This window comes from Culicoides brevitarsis, chromosome 3 (assembly GCF_036172545.1).
Source record: "Culicoides brevitarsis isolate CSIRO-B50_1 chromosome 3, AGI_CSIRO_Cbre_v1, whole genome shotgun sequence".
Taxonomy (NCBI): Eukaryota; Metazoa; Arthropoda; class Insecta; order Diptera; family Ceratopogonidae; genus Culicoides; species Culicoides brevitarsis.
This window is the reverse complement of record NC_087087.1, coordinates 8,410,527-8,427,472: the sequence shown is the minus strand read 5'-3', so window position 1 is coordinate 8,427,472 and position 16,946 is coordinate 8,410,527. Positions and strand designations below refer to the sequence as shown.

Genomic DNA, 16,946 nt, shown 5'->3' with positions numbered 1-16,946 from the left:
ACTTTTTCTCATTCTTTTTATTTTACTAAAAAAAATCCTCCCCTTAAATTTTTAATAATCATCAAAATTTATGTCACCATTATCGTCAACTGAATAGATTTTCAATTAATTTTTTATTTCATTTTTTTCCTGATTTTGACTGAAATGGACTTCCTGTCAATTCTTTTATTTTAGCAAACAATTTTTTCTTTTTTCCATAAGACAAAAAGTAAAAGAAAAATATCGTCACATTAATAAAAAGAGGTAAAAAAAAGAAGAGTTGACATTAAAAGCGATAAAAAAAAGGCGGAAATGATGATGATGATGCACCCTTTTTTAATGTCTTTCTTTTCATTAACTCGCCCATTTCAATATTTTCAATTTAATTATTTAATGTTTGCATAATTTTTACATTAAATCGGGCAATTTAGGCGGTGTCCATTTTATTAAATTTTCTTCAAGAAAAAAAAAATTTTTATTTTTTTTCTTTAAAAAAAAATAAATTCAGTTCAATATGATTTCAAATTCCAAGCCATGTTTTCCCATTTTTGTCATTTTTTTTACAACTCATATATTTTTTGTCGTTTCAAGAAAGAAAAAATTCTTACAACAAATTGGACTGGATGTGAGAAGAAAAAGGAAATCTTGCAGCAGCAGCAGCGAAGACATTACAAATTCAAAAATGGTGTCTATTCCGCAAAATATATGATGACAGTTAGATTTAAAAAGAAAAGAAAAATAGCATTTGGGAAATAGAAAAAATTATTTATGTGTGTTTGCGAGAATGTGTGCGAAAAAATGTCACGTAAATTTTCTTCGTCATACAATTTTTTTTTTTCGTGAAGCCTTGGATGATATCAAATCTAAAAAAATAAATAAAAAACGAAATTTTATTTTTTTACACAAGATTAGCATTTTTAATGCCTTTTCTGATTCGTCATTCAAAAAATTTATTTATTTTATAATTTTTTTTTGTATCATCCATACTGTTGTTTTTTTTACAATTTTGACCTTAAACATATAATTTATTTTTTTTCGTACAATATTTTATTAGTGTTTATTACTTTTTATACACGTTTCTTTACTGATAATATTTTATTATTATTTTTATAAATTCTCACAATTTTTTTTTTGTATTACATTCAATTTTATTTATGTAAAAATTTATTTTTTTCTTTTAATTAAATGTCAATTGAAAAATAATAAACAACATTTAGTATTTCAAATAAATTCACGTTTACAAATCCATTTTTCTCGTATTTTTATTACTTTATGCTATAATAATGTAATAATTATGAATTAATAGTTTCTAATTTATTGCACTACACTTCTCAATTATTTTTTATTTTTCACGAAGATGATGATCATTATGCAATTTGTTTGTCAGAAAGATATGTTTTAATTTTTTTTTGTTTAAAAAATTTTCCAAGCTGATTTTTTCGTATACTTGTGCAAGGCGAAAATGTTACGTAGTACTCAAAAAGGCGAAAAATAGCAAAAAATACTCACCTTTTTTATGAGAAAATTACAAAAAATAATTTTTTTCAATTTTTTTTGAGAAACGGAATTTTTTGTATTAAAAATTAAACGTTTTTACTATAATTTTTTGTTTTTTTTATTTATATTTTTTTTTTCGTATACATTCCATTGATCCACCAGTTATTCAATAAATTTAAGTTTTTTTTTTCATTAAATATTTTAAGCATTTTTTGTGTCTGTGTTGATGATTTGATTGGAATTAAACCCTGTTTCCCATTATTTTAAAATATGTATGTTCAATGAAAACTACACAATATTATTTAATTAATTAATTAATTATGAAAATGCATGAAAAAATTAAATTTTTTAGCAACAAAAATTTTCTTTGGTACAAATAAGCAACATTTAGATGATTTTTTTTTATTTTTAAATTTTAACAAATAAAAATAAGAAAAATTTGTGAAAATTCATGAGTTTCAGTATACATTTTTTTTTCGTCATTCATACTAATATTTTATATCTTCCTCGTTTTTTTAAAAATAATTTAATTTTCTCATATTTTTTTTTTTAATTATATTAATTACTACATTTTTCACTGTGTGTGGTTTCTTTAAGTAAGTATCGTATAGCAAAATTGTTCCAATTCGTGATTACGTATATCGTGTTTTTTTTAGTTATTTATAATGTAATATAAATAAACTTTTTTAGTGTAAAGCTAGTTGGTGATGCCTAAATAATAAAAAAATAAATAAGTAAAAAAATAAAAAAATATAACATACCTTTTTTTTTATAAAAAAAATAAAAAATCTTTTGAAGCAAATAAAAATTAATAATAATAAATAATAAAAAAAATAAATTTTAATTTTTTTCACAATTATTACCGTTTTTGTGTATTTTTATTCAATATATTTTGAATATTTTTATCATAGTTTTCCAATTTTTAATTTTTCTGTCTGTTTATAATAATAATAATAATTAATAATAATAATGTGTGTGTTTTTTTTTTACAAAGTTCATTCATTTATTAATATTATTTATTTATAATTTTACTTCATTTTCACTATAAACCATCTGTATTTATTTTTTATTTTATTTAATTATCATTTATAGTCTTATAGTGTATTCCTTAATAATTTTTCTTTAGCAGCTATCATTACATATCATTAATATTAATATTATAATTAATTATATAATAATAGCTAATATGATTAAAAACAAATTTTTTATATATGTTACACAATGTTTGATAGTAATAATCATTTTTCTTTATATTATATTACTTTCTTACTCAATCATTATCATATTTATATATATATTTATTTTTATATATATATATAATTTATAATAAAAATTTACTGTCTAAAAATTTATTATTATTTATTATAATTATTACATTACACATTTATATATCGTTTTTTTATTTAATTATATTAAATTATTTTTTTAAGTATTTTTTTTTAGTTTTTTTTCCTAGTTTGATCCTTTTATATTTATATTTTTTTTTTCATTAAATTACAAATTCTTTAACTGTACAAATATTTATATATATATTTCTTACAGGTTCAGCCCTGTATATTTTTTTCTCTTTTTTCTTTTTCGTGTAAGATATTTTATAACTAAAATAAAATATTAAAAATAACAAAATTTTCTTTTAAAAATCTATAAGTTGCCTGTTTTCTTTTTTTTTCTTCTTGAATGTGCTTGTAAATATTATTTTAATTATTTTTCTATTTTTTTTTATGTGAAAAATCTATTTTTGTGCCATTCTATGTGTTTATTTTTTTTTGTGAATATTTATTTTATTATTTATTTTTAAAAAAATATTTGGGAGCATCAATCAACTAAGGAACTTTTTTTTCGTCAAAATTTAAAAGAAATAAAAAAACAGGATATTAAAAAAATATTTTTAAATAAATTTGACCTAAAAAAGTATTTTTTAAAAAACAAGAAACTTTAAATAAAAAAAAATATTGTTGATTAGATGCAAGATGGCGGTTATTTTTTAGGATTTATGAATTGGTGACAACTTATTAAGTAATATCATAATAATAATAATTTTTTTAATATAATAAAATTAACGTAGTTTTGGTTTCCTTTTGATACTTTTCTTCTTTCTTCTTCTATAATGGGACGTTGTTAGTACAACACTGAGCGAGACCCTGTTTTTTTTTTTTAAATAAAATGATCACTGGGGGCTTGTTTGTTTTGAAGTTGATTGCAATATAGACACTGAAATTAAATAAAAAAAAATAATTAATTTTAATTCAAAAAAAAAAAAATTAAAAATTTACCTTAATAAATTGCCATGTGTTTCATTCATCGCTTTTTTTCACGAAATTAGTTAACAAATTGCTACAAAAGGGGTTGTTGTGTGTTTTTTTTTAATTTTTTTTCATGCTCTTTGTCTTCGTCTCTGCTTCTTATATTGCCAATTAATATTACAAATGATGACCATAGTATTCGGCAGGTGGGTAATGGTAGCCTTGATGGAATCCCGCATCCGGCGGACGATGCATCATTTGCGCTTGACCATCCATCATGTAGCTCATTGCATCTGGGTAGCCAGCCGATGGACCTGGGTGTGTATAAACTGTACAAAAAACAATAACATAGAAGAAAATGCAGAAGATGCAAACATTTTATTCATATTCATAAATTTATTTTGTGTGATTTTTTTTGTTGGGTGCAAATGGGGGGTGCGGGAAAAAATATTTTTTCACATCAAAAAATTTTTGCTTGATATATTTTTGACGCGAAAAAATATTTAGATTTGACATTCGTGACATGAAAAAACGCGCAAAATTAACTTTTGGAAAAGTTTTTTTTTAAATTTTCGTGTGAAAGGAAATGTTAACTGAAAGACGTTTGCTGCAGAATTTCTTTCCTTTCTCGGATCTGACAACATTTTTGGCATGGCATCAAAAAGTTTTGCTGCGGATCAACTTTATTAAAAATTTAATTTTTTTTTTCAGTTTTTAATAATATTTTTTTTTATTTGTTGAGTCAAAAATCGACAAGAAGGAAATTATTTTTTATTTATTATAATTAAATTTTAAAAAAATCATTAAAATTAAAATAATTTGGTTTTATTTTTTCATTCATATTAAAAAAAAATAAATAAATAAAATATTTAAAAATTATTTAATTAATTATATAATTTATTTAGTTTTAATAATTTTTTTAATAATTAAATTATTAAATTTTAATTTTAATTTATTTTTAATTAATTAATTTAATTAATTTTTAATATTTTAATTTATTTTTAAAATTAAATATTAAAATAATTACAAATTTAATTAAATTTAATAAATCATAAAAAAATATATTTTGTTGAATAAATCTCGCTAAAAATCGACAAAATTGTAAATCAAGAGAATTTTTTATTAAAAAATTTAAAAAAAATGAAAATTAAAATAATATTTTTTTTTTAAATTTCAGACTTTAATATTATTTTTTTTTTATTTGTTGAGTCAAAAAACGAGCAACAAGGAAATTATTTCCCTATAAAACGAGAAATCTCATAGAAAATGATAAATTACTTGGGGAGTCTTAATTACTCCCAAAACTGTCGTATTACTTGTTTCCTTGTTTGTTTGCCGTTTTTCGGTCTCATTTTCGGTAAACATTAAAATTCTTATTGCTTTTCCAATCGACAGACATTTCTTTTTCTATTTACCGAAAAGAAAAAGAAAAAAAAAATAGAAAGTCATTGCAGAGAAAACGAAAACTTTCATTGTTTTTCCGAAAGTCAATTGTTTATGATATTCATATATTACAACATGTTGTTCTGATAGCAGCGCAGGCAACTTTCGCTCGTTTTTTTTTTGTTTTTGTTTGTTATTGTTGACGCAGCGCAGCGCAAAACGAGAGAAGAGGAATGAATTACAACAATGTTTTGTTCCAATTTTATCCTGCGTTGCTAGATACGCTCTTTTTTGATATCAATCTGCGTTTCTTTTGTTTTTCTCGCTGCCGTTCGCTGCCTTTGTTTGTTGTTCGGGAAAATAACTTGTTTTTTTTTCCTTCTTTGTGGACCTTATCAAGCAACCGAGGCAACAATCAAGAATTAAAAAAGATTTACGGGTCTTACACCTTTATTTCTTTATTTGCCGTGCCTTTTTTCGTATAAATTGCACAGAGGCAAAGGGAGAGAGAAAAAAGGGTTTCGAAATATAAATTCAAACTTTTCCCATTTTTGCTTTTATATTACATTGGAAAATATCGCGATACCTACGGAATAACTTTTGCCCAGTTAAAAAATTTTTGTTTTATAAAATGTGACGGAAAAATAAATATTTTAAAATTTAAATAAAATAAAACTTTTGATTTTTTAATTAAATTTTAAAAATTTAATTAATTAAAAATAATAAATTAAAATAATTTAATTTAATTAAAAATTTTAAATAAATTAAATTGCTCAAAGGGTAATAAATATTTTTTTATTTTAAATTATTTAAATTAATTATTTAATTAAAAAATATTTTTTTATTTTTAATTATTATTTTAATAAAAATTTTTTACTATTCATAAATTATTTTTTTTTTCAAAATTAATCAATACATTTTTTTGAATAATGAAAAAAAAAATTAAAATAAATAAAATTAATTAAATAAATTAAATTAATTTTTTGCAGCATTAAATTTGTTAAAAAAATTATTTAATTTAAGAGAATATTTTATTGAAAAATAATTAAAAAAAATTTAAAATAAAAAAAAATTAACATAAATTTTCTGAATTTTTTTTAAACATAAACCTTCTTTAAACTAAAATTGACAAATAAAAATAATTTTACAGAAATTTCTTTAAAAAAAATTAAATTAAATTTAAAAATTAAAATTTAACTTATTAAAAAAATTATTTTTAATATTAATAAAATTTATTTTAATTTTTATAAAATTTATTTTTTACAAAAATATTTTTAACTGGCTACTTTTCAATAACTTCGTTCACCTGTTTGCCCGAAAACGCCTATGAATGCCAATGATAATGAAAATAATGAAAATTACGCATTTTAAAATTCGTTTTCTAAATTAATTTCAAGTAAAGGACGACGGCGTGGTTTTTAATTATTTTTATTATTATTATTAGTATCAAATTAGAATTCCGCGCGTAAGACGAAGGGAAAATTGAAATTTGTGGGCGTTTAATAAAACAATTAAAATGCGTCTCAAGTATTTCGCTTCTCGTTCCTTCTTGTTTTTTAAACATCGCAAAAAATCTCCAATTTCAACGAAACATATTTTATTACATGATGGATTCGAGTAATTTCGAAAATTGTGACCACACAATCCAACACCTTTGTGAAATTTCAGACACCCAACATCCGAAATCAACCACAAACCATATTACACCCATCTATATTTTGCGTGCGGCGGCATGGAAAGAGCGAGAGACATAATAAATTTATTACACTTTCCGTATCAATTTCATGTGTGTGTGTGGCAGTGAGTTTAATAATATTGCAATTTTGTACCCCTTAATGGCCATTAACTTAATCACAAATATTCATGAAGATGAGAGAAGATCGTCCAATCACTTTTACTCCACATTTTAATTCGAAATGTGTCATTTTCCGAGAGCGACATGCACAGTCACTCGTGTGTGAATGTTTATTTATCTTATTAAAGGACTTGTGCCATCGGAAGGTGTTTTGCGCCGTTAGTTAACGAGAAATAGACGGAGAAGAGAAGATACATTACAATAATTGCACACACATTGGTAATAAAATATTTTGGAAGTAATTTTCTTCGTTTTGGTGCGAAAACACACACAGAAATGTTTGCGGGTTGAATATTAGGATATAATAAATTAAGTCATGATCATCGTTTTATTGTTATTATTTTACCTAAGTCAATATCTCTAGATGTTGTCGGAGTTTTGCTTTCTCTCTGTCTGTTTAATGGCAATAATTAAAGAAATTCGATTAGTTTGGTGTGCGACAGAGACGGAGGAAAAAAGGGAAGTTGATGCCAAATTACTCGACAAAGGTAACTTTAATATGGGAATTGTGAGAAATTTGTGTTTCGCAAAATAAAAATTATTAAAAAAAAAATAAATGAAAATTTTTAAAATAATATTTTTAACAATTTTCATTTTTTTTTAATAATTTTAAAATAATATTTTTTAATAATTTTAAATTATTATTTTTTTAAAATAATTTTAATTTATATTTTAATAATAATTTCAAATTTTTATTTTATTTTTTAATTATTTTTAAATTATTAAAATAATATTAAATTTTAATAAAAAATAATTATTTACTTGTTTTTATAAAATATTTTTTTTTAACAAATTAAGATTTTTTAACCTTAAATTTTTTTTTTATTTTTTAATTTTAAATTATTTTTTTTCAAAAGTGTAATTTAATTTTCAACCAATTTTTTGCATTTTTCTTTAATTTTTTTTTAATTTTTTTTTATAATAGATAAACATATAATCAAAATAAAATTTTTTTTTACATTTTTTTATAAAAAAAATAAATATTTATTTCTTTATTTTATATTTTAATTATTTATTAAAAAAATAAATTTAATTAAAAAATATTTTTAAAAATTAATTCATTGAAAATAAAAATTAAAAAAAAAATAATTATTAATTTTTTGAAAAATTCATAAAAACGTATGTTTGAAGGTTACTTACTAATTTTTTAAAAATTAATTTAAATTATTTTTAATTTTTTTTAAGTCTTAAATTGAGTTTCTTTAAACTAAATGTTTAAAAATTAAAAATTGATTATTTTTAACATCGCAACTTGAAAAAAATTTGCGAAACACAATTTTTTCTCTATTTTCAGTAGATAAAAAGTGTCAAATAAAAGTTCGGATCTCTCGTTAAGACATAAATATTTAGCAGGACCTTTTTCTCGAAATACGAGCGACTGACATTTCTTACTGAAAAAAGGTATTTTTTGTCTTTTAGAAAAGTTTCTCATTATTTCTCAATGAAAAAACGCTCAAGTAACATTTTTTCGTTAAAATTAGTGCCTCACTTAAAGACAAAAAAAAAATATAAATAAACAATAAATGAGTAAGTCGCATGTGATGGAAATGAGAAAGAGAAAAAAAAACGACTAAAAAAGGGTAAATTAAGGATTTAATTCAGAAAAACTTTTTCATTATATTTTATTTTTTAGGTATTTAAATGTTGCCGTGGAGTAACTTTTTTTTTTTTGAACAAAAAATTTTCTCTGCGTCGCCAGATTAGAAGAGGACTGTTTTGCGAGAACACGATGATGAAGGTTTCGTTTGTTGCAGACACCTGCTACCTGTGCATGAGTGTGCCTTGTGCGGATTTTTACCTCTTTATGACATGAAGTTAAACATAATTTTCATTACAAACTTTTTTTTTTTGTTATTTTTCCCCGAAACAAATTTAAATGAGGGATAATTAGATAAATTTGATGCTGCTGCTGCTACTGGAATTTCTGAGCAACATTTTTATTGCGTTGAAATGAAGGAGAGAAGAAATTATGCGAAAACGATACACATTCACGACGACGAGGCCATTTTATTTTATTTTATAATTTTTCCCAAACAAAAACAACAAACAAGCATGGCAAAAGTGGAAAATAAAATACCCCCAAAATTAAAATTGCAGGCAATTAGTCGGGCACATAAATATCTCAAAATCACCCGGTTCGCACATGGAAAATATTTTTCCCGTCGAAGACGAAGAATAAATTTTTAATTAAAAAAGTTGAAGCATTTGTGGATTTTATTTAAATGTTCTTTTTTTCTGTTCGTTTTTTCATGTCGGTTTGGAGCCATTTTTATTTTTTTTTTGCTTTTTCAACGAATGTCAGAATTCTTATGATTATAAAAATTGTTTGCATGAGAAATGGCGTCACCGCATGATGATGTAAAAGTTACGGTGAAGTCATTTCAGTTCTGTGTGAACACTTATTGCTATGACTTATGGTCTAAGAGACGACACTCACCTGCCCTATTTGACTGATCGATCATTGGTTGCACTATTCGCCGTCTAGCATTGATAAACCTGCAAAGAAAAAAAATAAATAAATTATTAATTTTTGTTTAAATTTTAGAAATTTTGAATTATTTTTTAAATTTTATTTTTTTAGCTTTTTTTCAATTTATTTATGAATTTTATTTTTTTTTTATTTAAATAATTAATTAATTTTTTTTTATTTTCTATTTTATTTTCTTTAAAAAATAAATTAAAATTAAAAATATTAAAAAAAATATAATTAAATTTTTATTTGTTAAAATTGTCAAAAATTTAAATAATTTTAATTAATTTAATTTTATTAAAAATTAATTGAAAATTAAAAACCTAAAAAATTATTTATTTTTCTTTATTTATTTATAAATTTTCTCAAAAAATTAATAAAATTTTTATTTTAATTTATTATTTAGTTTTTTTTATTTTAATTTAGTAATTAAAAAATATTTTCTTTAAAAAATTAATTAGGTAAAATTAAAAAAAAATATATAATTTAATTTTTATTTATTTATTTATTCAACCTAAACTTGTCAAAAAAAATTAAAAAAAATATTTTTAATTATTTTTTAATATTTTTTTTTTAATAAATTCAATTTAAATAAATAAAAATTAAATAAATTATTAAATTAATAATGAAATAATAAAAATAAAAATTTATTAAAATATTCTTTTTAATAAATTTAATATTAAAAAAAATAAAAAGAATGTCAAAATTTGTCATTTCAGCTAAAAAAAATCCTCATCTATCATTAATTTTTAGCACTTATTTATATTTTATGTCAAATTGAATGGATTTCACTCGCTTTTTCCTATCGATTTTCTATTTTTTCCACGAATTTCTTCGTATTTTTGCCTTCAACGACTTTTTTCGCTAAATTTTCACTTCATGACCCGTAAAAATTGTCGCACAGTCCATTACAACAATGTACCCATTAAATGCAGATTCCTAAAATCAATCAATAAGATTTTAGGAATTCACGAGATGCCTTTCCATTTCGCATGAAACGAAACGTGCCTGCCATACACAACACGCAGCTCAAGTTCCTTCAGCCTATTTTGCTCAAAAACCAATCTAATAAGCCATAAATACTAATATTTTCATGTAACTTTCTCGTGAATGGGAAAATCCCTCATATCTTTTGCAATATAATACTACTAATAATAATATGGGGAGGATTCCGAATTTTTTTCTTTCTTTTTGCCAACGAGATGACGAGATAAAGAAAAACAGAAGAAAATTATTTTTTTTCCTACGTCGTAACCCGTATATTGTGGCAGAAAACATTAAATACATCATTTAAATGTATAAGGGAAAGCCTCTTTATTATTATTTTTGATGCTGTGCCGTTCATGTGAGTTCACCTCCGTTCCATAACTTTATCTCCTATTATCATCAAAATATGACCGAAAAATTATTCTTTCTCAAAAAATCAGGTTGTTATCATTAAATTGGTACAAAAATGGTCAACAAAAAAATTTGTTAAAAGAAAAAAAGGGAAAAAATATTTTTTTTTGTTTTTAGATGTCATCGATACACTTTCTAGTTTAGTATCGCAAAAAAAAAAATAATAAGATTTTTTTCAGATATTTTAAGCGCAAATCGTGATTTGAATTCCCGTGAGGCACAAAGCGAAGGTAGGAACTTGAGGGAGGCCTAATTGGAAGAAAACTAAAATATGACAAATAAACTGTTGAATTTAATGGCAAAATTTCAGGTAATTGACACAAAATTCGACAGGTTATGGGACCCAATTATTTTTAACAAAAAAAAAAAAAAATATGAGTAGGATGAAAAAAAAATTCGATTGTGATCTTTTGAACGTCGAACGATCTTTTTCTTTGCGGCAAAAACCGACAATCCATCTCAAATTACAGCATCACGATCTCGACATGCATATAATCGTTCCTTGCTTTTTTTTTTAATTAATGATACTCGTTTGACAGACAGGTGATTAGATACACAAGTGACTCAACAACGCACTTTAAACGGATTTTACTTGAGATTTTGCCTCAGAAGTGTCGGAATGTGTGTGAAAAAAATTATTCGCGAAAGAAAAAAAAAATCGCTTGTGGTTTATTAATGATTAAAAGGTCGCACGAGGACTCTTAAGTTAAGTTATTCCAGAAAAAATTCTTTCAATTTGCGAGATTTAATGAAAATTCAATTCGTGTCCCCATCGAAAGAAAAAAAGAAATTAATCCGCACAGTGCATCAATATCATTTGCTGGTAATAAATCATCTCATTTACAAAAGCAAACGAGATTTCCCTTCGTTTTTGATTATTTGCGAAAGAAAAGATGCGTATGTGAGAGAACATGATCCCGAAAAAAATAAAAACATCGATAGGGTGCATTTTTCCAGCATTGTTTGCCAAAAATTCCAAATTATGTTAGACGAATGTAAAGCCAGCTAATCTTCAAGATGGGGATTTGTTTGTATATTACGTTATTACGAATAATAGATTACGTGATGTCGGAGTTTTTTTGTTCAGAAAAGGGGAATGAATGAGATGAGGAGTGAAAGAATTTTTATATCGAAGCTTTTAATTGTTCGAGAATTGTAAAAATAATTTGTTTTGCTGAATTTTTGAGATTTTTTGCGAAAAATTAAATTAATTTAAAAACTTACTAAAAATAATTTATTTTTTTTAATTAATAAATTAAATAAAATAAATATTTTAATAAAATATTTCAATAAAAATATTCGTAATAAATACTTTTTAATAATTAAATTTTAATAAAATTATTTTCAATAATTATTTTAATTTTTTTTATTACATTAAATTTTCCTATTTTTTTATTTTATATTAAATTTAAAAATTTTATTTATTTTTTTTTTTTTTTTTTTTTGAATATTTTACTCATGATATGCAAAAATTTTAATTTTATTTTTAAATAAATAAATATTAAATTAAGTTTTACTTAATTCATATAATCTTAAAAAAAATGAAAAAATAAATAAAATGTCAAGAAATAAAAAAAATAATTTTCTTGTAAAATTTTCTAAATATTTATTTAATTTTTTATTTATTTTAATTTATTTTTAATTTTTTTTTTAATAATTCAATAAAAATTTAAAAAATATTTTTAAACTCTTAAAAATAAATTAAAAAATTGGTATTAAAATATTTTTTATTTATTTTTAAAAATTTAAAAAAAATATTATTTTCATTGAATTTTTAAATTATTTTAATTTAATTAAAATAATTAAAAAGAAATTAAAAATAAAAATGAATAAAAGTTCAAATTTATTTGTTTAAAAAAATATATAAAAATTATTTATATTTTTAATTATTATTTTTTTTAATTATTTTTTTATTATATTATTTTTAATTATTTTTTTTATTATAAATATTTTTAAAGGCATTTTTAATAAATATTTTTTTAAAGAAAGTTTCGCCAAAAACCCAAAGATAAGAAAACTCATTAGAGCATAACATCACTCGAAACGACTCATTGCCTCCTCGCATGACGCTCAAAAGCAAAAAAAAAAAACGTCTCTCTTCACCCGAAAATTTCTCGTCTCGAAAATTTATTTATTTGCGCAAACAGCATAAAATTCCTCATCATCAGCAGGGAACGAAACGTAAAATAATTGAAGCACGAGAGCTAATTACTTTCCTACTTTTGCGTAGATTCGTTTCTGTGTGCGTTACTTGCCATCATCAACAGGAGCGAAGGCAAGAGGCAAGGCAGCAAACAAAGAAAGGTGCCTTGTATCGTATAAACATATCGAATGAAATGCAATAAATTATCTTGCAGTGGAATGGAGCGAGAGAGAGGTGACAAATTAACCGTATGCTTTTGAAGTAGGAGCAACATGACAAGATGGCAGAAACGGAACACGAGACAACGAGCGAGGTAACAAGTTCGTCGTAAGAAGAAACTAACTAATGAATGTTTGTTGCTTCTTCGCTCGGGATGGCATGAAACATGAAAAGGGGAGGATTTCTCTAGTAAATTTCAGTTAATAATAATCTTTGTTGAAGTTAAATATCGCAAAACGAGAGACAAACAAACAAAATTATTGGATTTATTTGGAGGTTGTGACACCTTTGCCAAGATTTATTATCCCACTTTCGGCATTAATTTATTTATATGTTGTCAATTTCAGCTCTTCCGACTCCGACTTGACTCCGGCTTTTAATTAGATCGCCATTCTCCAATTACTTTTATGGCCGTCCCTTTAATAATAATCCCGAAAAATGACTCAATCAAGGAAATTTCGCACAAAAAATGTTATTTTATCCGCAAGTTGCATAGAAATGCGCAAATTATGGTAAACAGATTAACGTTGTCTCCTTTTTTTCCTTCTCTGTAACTTCGTTAGACCAAAAAGGACAATTAACCATATGTGCGGAAAGTCGAGACCTATCATCATCATCATCATAATAATTGCTGAGGTAACAATCTTCGAGCAATTTTTATATAATTTTATTTTATTTCATAAAAATAATCCTGGTCAACTCAAAAATCCCCTTTTTTTCGTATAAAATTTTATCTGCATTTAAAGCTTCTTTATGGTAATCGTTGTCCGAGTCGATGCTTTCTTTTGAATGGAGAAAAAACGAATAAAAACGCAATTTCTGGAGTCAATCTTCGCCATACGAAAATAATGACATTTAATGGCGAATAGTCGAAAACGAGACATAATAATATAAAAATTGCTTTTTTTTAGAGAAAAAAATATATATTTATTTGAGGAGAATAATCAAAAAACGATATAGGCGCCATCCATTTTGAATGGCGTGGAAATTTTTTAGGGGGGGTGGGGGTCAAATGTTATTTTCGATGGATTTCGACGTAGGGTGTTGGGGGGGTAATAAGTAAATACGAAGGATAAAAATTGAAGATTTTTTGTTTCAATTTGTCAGAAATATATTTAAGCGCTTCAAACTTTTTCGATCTGTTTTTTAACTTACTGAGTAAACATGTACAATTTTTCACAAAATTTCCATATAAATTTGAGCTAATTTTTAACAATTTTTCTTGAAAAAGGGGGGGGGGGTTATTTTACTAAAAAGTACGTCGTAAATTAGGGGGGGTCTTTAAATTACGACGGTTTCCGATTATAGGGGGGGTGGGGGTCAAATAATGTCCATTTTTATCCGACGCCGTAAATGAATGGCGCCATAGACTATTTTTGGTTTGAATGGGCATGGAAATTACTTTTAGGATGGAAAAATGGGATGACCGGCAAATGTTATTGTTCATTTTTCGGGTTTTGTGTTGTAATGAAGAAAGGAAGGAAAAAATGTGAAAGTTGTCGTAAGAAAATTATTGTTTTTTTTTCATATTTTTAGTGCGTTCTATTTTTAATAATTTTTAAAATATATTTTTATTTAATATTTTCTGTTTTTTAAAGTATTTTAATAAATAAATTTTTCAATTTATTTTTAAAAAATCGAGCTAAATTTTAATTTTTTAGTAATTTTTTTATTTTTTTTTTTTTAATTTATTTTTTTAGAATAATTAAAAAATTATAATTTATTATATGAATTTAATTAATTTTTTTTAATTTTAGAAAATAAATTTTATTAAAAATTAAAAATTTTTTTATGGAATTTTATTTCATTTTATGATTTTTTAATATTTTATAAAATTTAATTTTTCTTCATTAATAAAAAAAAAAATAATTATAAAAATATTTTTTCATTAAAAAAAAATAAAAATATTATGTGATAATATTAAAAAAATAAATATTAATTAAAAAAAAATATATTTTATATGTAATATTATTTTATTATTTTTTGAACCAAATAAAAATTTTTAATATTTTTTTTTAATTAATAAAAATTAAATTTTAAAAAAATTATTTAAAAAAAAATTTTAATTTCACTTTTTAAAATTTTTTTATTAATTAATTAATTAATTTTGAATAATTAATAAAAAAAAAAATATTCTAAAAATATTTTAAAACTTCTCATGAATTTTTGTTTTTTTTTTATTTTAATTTAATATTTTTTTAAATTTTTAAAATAAAAGAACCTCACAATTAAATGTCCATATAAAGTAAATTTTCAACAAAAATCCATTAAAACCCATTTAAAAGGGACATCCAAGTTCCGATTGAATGCCCATTACTCAGAACCAAACTTTTCTCCATTTACTGAAGTATTTTACTTGAATTAACTTTTTCTTATCTCTTCTTGCATTTCCTTGAGACATTTTTAATGATCCAAAAACGAAGGCAAACACAGAAAAAAAAACGCTTATCACACCATAAAACAATTCTACCCTCGTCTCCTCCTCCATCCATCTCCCTTAATGCGCTCTTTTGTGTGACAAAGGCGAAGCGTGCGGTGCGGCGGTGACGAACCGAACGCGCTTCGGAATATCTAAAATTAGTATCAGCTTGAAATTATGCACAACTGAGCCTTTTTATACACACACACATTTTGATATTATTCGAGATTTAAGCTAGATTAGGCATTCTTTTTGCCGGTTGTTTCGCATTGACGCTCGAACAATACGAAATAAAACGAGAGGGGCGCAGTTTTTATCTTTACTTTTTGTAATTTTAATTATTTTAAATGTTTATCATTTCGAAATTTGCATTTGAACATTAATCAAAATTGTATTATCGTGACTTTTTCAGCGTGGCATGGCGGAAGAAATGGCAACAATGTAAATTAAAATCGAGTTTTTTGAGTATTTTTGTGCGTTTCTAGATAATTTTCTTTAATTATCCGACAAAGTCGCAGAAAATGAATAATTTAAAAGTTTTAAACACCTTGTAATGTAACGGCAATGGGAATTAACCCGTTTTAATCCCCACTCTCCCCTAAACTTCGGTGTTTATAAATAAATTCATAACCATGTAATTTTCTTAATGCACACAGCGAGCGCGTACATGTGTGTTCTTGACAGACGCCCAAAATGGGAAAATGGCACAAAACAGAACAAAAGGATTAAATAATTGGCATAATGGTGTAATAAACACAAACATACATCGGAGAATATATACGGCGGGCGTTTAAAAAGGGATATACAACTCAATATGTGACTCGTTCTAATATTTTAAGTTATTACTTCATAAATAATGGAACACAGCTTGTCACGAGAACGAGAAACTGAGCAAGGACAAGCAGCAAGTGTTTCATGTCAATTACTTGCTGAGATGCTGCGAGGGGAATGTGGCAACATTTGGTAGATATTTGCTTGCACTTTGACACTTTTATTACAAATTTGCCGTAAAATATCAAATCAAATATTCACAAAAAAAAATCAACGGAGTCTAAAGAGAGAGGTCAAATCGATAGCGCAACTGTTACGGTCAAGTCTGAAATTATTATTGCGAGGAAAAGTAATATAGACAGAACAATTGACGTCCTTTTCGTCATTATTGAGTTAAATAGATTTTTTTTTGGAAAGGAAATTGATCGATTTGGGGAGTGATAATGGAAAAATTTGTGTAAAAAGATTTTTTCTTTAAATGGCGATATTAAATTTAATTATTTGCAGAAAAATGTCTCAAAATTGATTTTTTGTATATTTTTTTTTGCTCTTTTTGGTTCTTTTTTTAA

At 23.7% G+C, this 16,946-nt stretch overlaps 1 protein-coding gene across 1 annotated transcript in view; it reads right to left on the bottom strand.

The window, feature by feature from the left end:
• Positions 1-3,455: 3,455 nt before the first annotated feature.
• LOC134835157 (homeobox protein homothorax-like) overlaps positions 3,456-16,946 on the bottom strand; it is a 98,479-nt gene continuing 84,988 nt past the window's right edge. The window contains exons 5-7 of the mRNA XM_063850027.1: positions 9,395-9,453; positions 3,750-4,048; positions 3,456-3,687 (exon numbers count right to left, since the gene is read on the bottom strand). Of these exons, the coding sequence (XP_063706097.1) occupies positions 3,897-4,048; positions 9,395-9,453 (211 nt within the window). The 3' untranslated portion in view covers positions 3,456-3,687; positions 3,750-3,896. The remainder of the gene's footprint in view (positions 3,688-3,749; positions 4,049-9,394; positions 9,454-16,946) is intronic.